General features: G+C 36.8%; 1 protein-coding gene across 1 annotated transcript; it reads left to right on the forward strand.

The window, feature by feature from the left end:
- The first annotated feature begins 1,248 nt into the window (after positions 1 to 1,248).
- Positions 1,249 to 1,657, forward strand: LOC101024203 (40S ribosomal protein S28). Its single transcript, XM_009207007.3, has one exon. The coding sequence runs from the start codon at positions 1,284 to 1,286 to the stop codon at positions 1,491 to 1,493; it is 210 nt and encodes a 69-aa protein (XP_009205271.1). The 5' UTR covers positions 1,249 to 1,283; the 3' UTR covers positions 1,494 to 1,657.
- The last annotated feature ends 203 nt before the right edge of the window (positions 1,658 to 1,860 follow it).

Genomic DNA, 1,860 nt, shown 5'->3' on the forward strand with positions numbered 1-1,860 from the left:
AAAATCTCATCTCTGGTTTTTATTATATGGACCATTATATATTGAAAAGCTTAGCAGATCCTCACATCAATTCCCAGAAAAATTATTTCCAGCATTGTGAAGACACTTATATCAGTTGTAGAACATCTTACAGAAGAATAGGGAAGAGAGGTAATATTTTGGGTAAGAATGTAGCACAAGGAAAAGGAGAGTCAGTGACAAAGTAGTGACAGCTTGTCTCTAAATGCGAATTAATTATATTGATCCTCTTTGTTTTCTCAGCTTAAACAAAACAAAGTGCATGGGTACCTTCAAAACAACACATGATAGAAGGGAATGGATTCACCAATGACAATAGCTGTGTTTACCTAGACACCTAGTTAATTCATTAATTTAACAATATTGGCCGGTCTGTAATGTACATCCCAATAAACTGACCAATGAAAAGATTGCCTTAGCATTATGGAAATATAACCAAAGTATAGGTTTAAGGGCTTTCATAAATCAATCAGATTATTTTTATACATAGGCATTTATATATTATCAGGTATAAAAGAAATTTGTACGAGCTAGCAGATATTCAAACAATGATAAAAATCATCTATGACTAGCCACCTGGGAACTATATTTCTGTAGTTTAAGGCCATAAAATGCCTCATGGCTTTGACTTTGCTAAGTGTAAAAAGGGCTGTAGAATAATTTGTTGACTGATAAAAATGTTTGTGGTCACATTGCTATTTTACTTATTATGCAATGTAATATCTACTGTGGATTTCTAAGAGACTAAAGTCCACAAATGTATTTCTCCTGACTGTTGCTGACATTGCACAAAATGGCACAGGCAACACAGACCAACACACAAAAAGAAGAGTAACTCTTTGAAAACATTTTCTTCAAACTGTAGTTTAGGACAAAAGTATTGCAGAATAAAATTTACGGTTTTAGAAAAAACAGCAAAAAAAAAATTTGAATGAAAGACAAACTTTTGCTTTTTCGAACTTTTGGAAGACAAAATTATGACTCCAATGTTTCATTCCTTCTTTCCTTGCCATTCAAATTTCTACTAAAGTGTAAGATATATCACAAAATTTGATGACATATACTCCAATGCCCATTGAGCAGACTGAACAAAGGCCATTAATATAGCAAGGAAGACGTATTTTTAATATCTTTAGTCTGAAATTCACTTATCATTTATTTACCTATGCTTAACCTCTTAATTTTCTACAAATTGTAACTTATACTCACAGAGTTTTAAAAAAATTCATAAGAGCTCTCCGCCAGACCGCCGCCGCGCCGCCATCATGGACATCAGCCGCGTGCAGCCTATCAAGCTGGCCAGGGTCACTAAGGTCCTGGGCAGGACCGGCTCTCAGGGACAGTGCACGCAAGTGCGCGTGGAATTCATGGACGACACGAGCCGCTCCATCATCCGCAATGTAAAAGGCCCCGTGCGCGAGGGCGACGTGCTCACCCTCTTGGAGTCAGAGCGAGAAGCCCGGAGGTTGCGCTGAGCTTGCCTGCTCGCTGGGTCTTGGATGTTGGGTTCGACCACTTGGCCGATGGGATTGATGTGTCACAATCTGCTCCTTTATTTTTTGCCCGCCACGCAGAATTGAGATGTTCCTTTAAATAAAGCGTTTGTGTTTCAAGTTAAAAAAAAAAAAAAAAAAAAAAATTCATGAGAGCCCTCTCATTTTCTGCATCTACAATTCTAGGTTATACACAAACCTAAGTATACAGGTCCATACGGTTATATAAAGAATTTATTTGAATTTGAAATTTTGATTTTGTGAAAGACAAAAACGTCTTGAGATTTTGTTAAAATAAGTCTGGTAAATCTTGGCCCAAAGTTACACTAAGAAGGAATCTGTTTTCCTT

Source organism: Papio anubis, chromosome 3 (genome assembly GCF_008728515.1).
Source record: "Papio anubis isolate 15944 chromosome 3, Panubis1.0, whole genome shotgun sequence".
Lineage (NCBI taxonomy): Eukaryota > Metazoa > Chordata > Mammalia > Primates > Cercopithecidae > Papio > Papio anubis.

Coding starts and splice junctions, on each gene's coding strand:
- LOC101024203 (XM_009207007.3), top strand. CDS start 1,284: ATGGACATCAGCCGCGTGCAGCCTATCAAGCTGGCCAGGGTCACTAAG.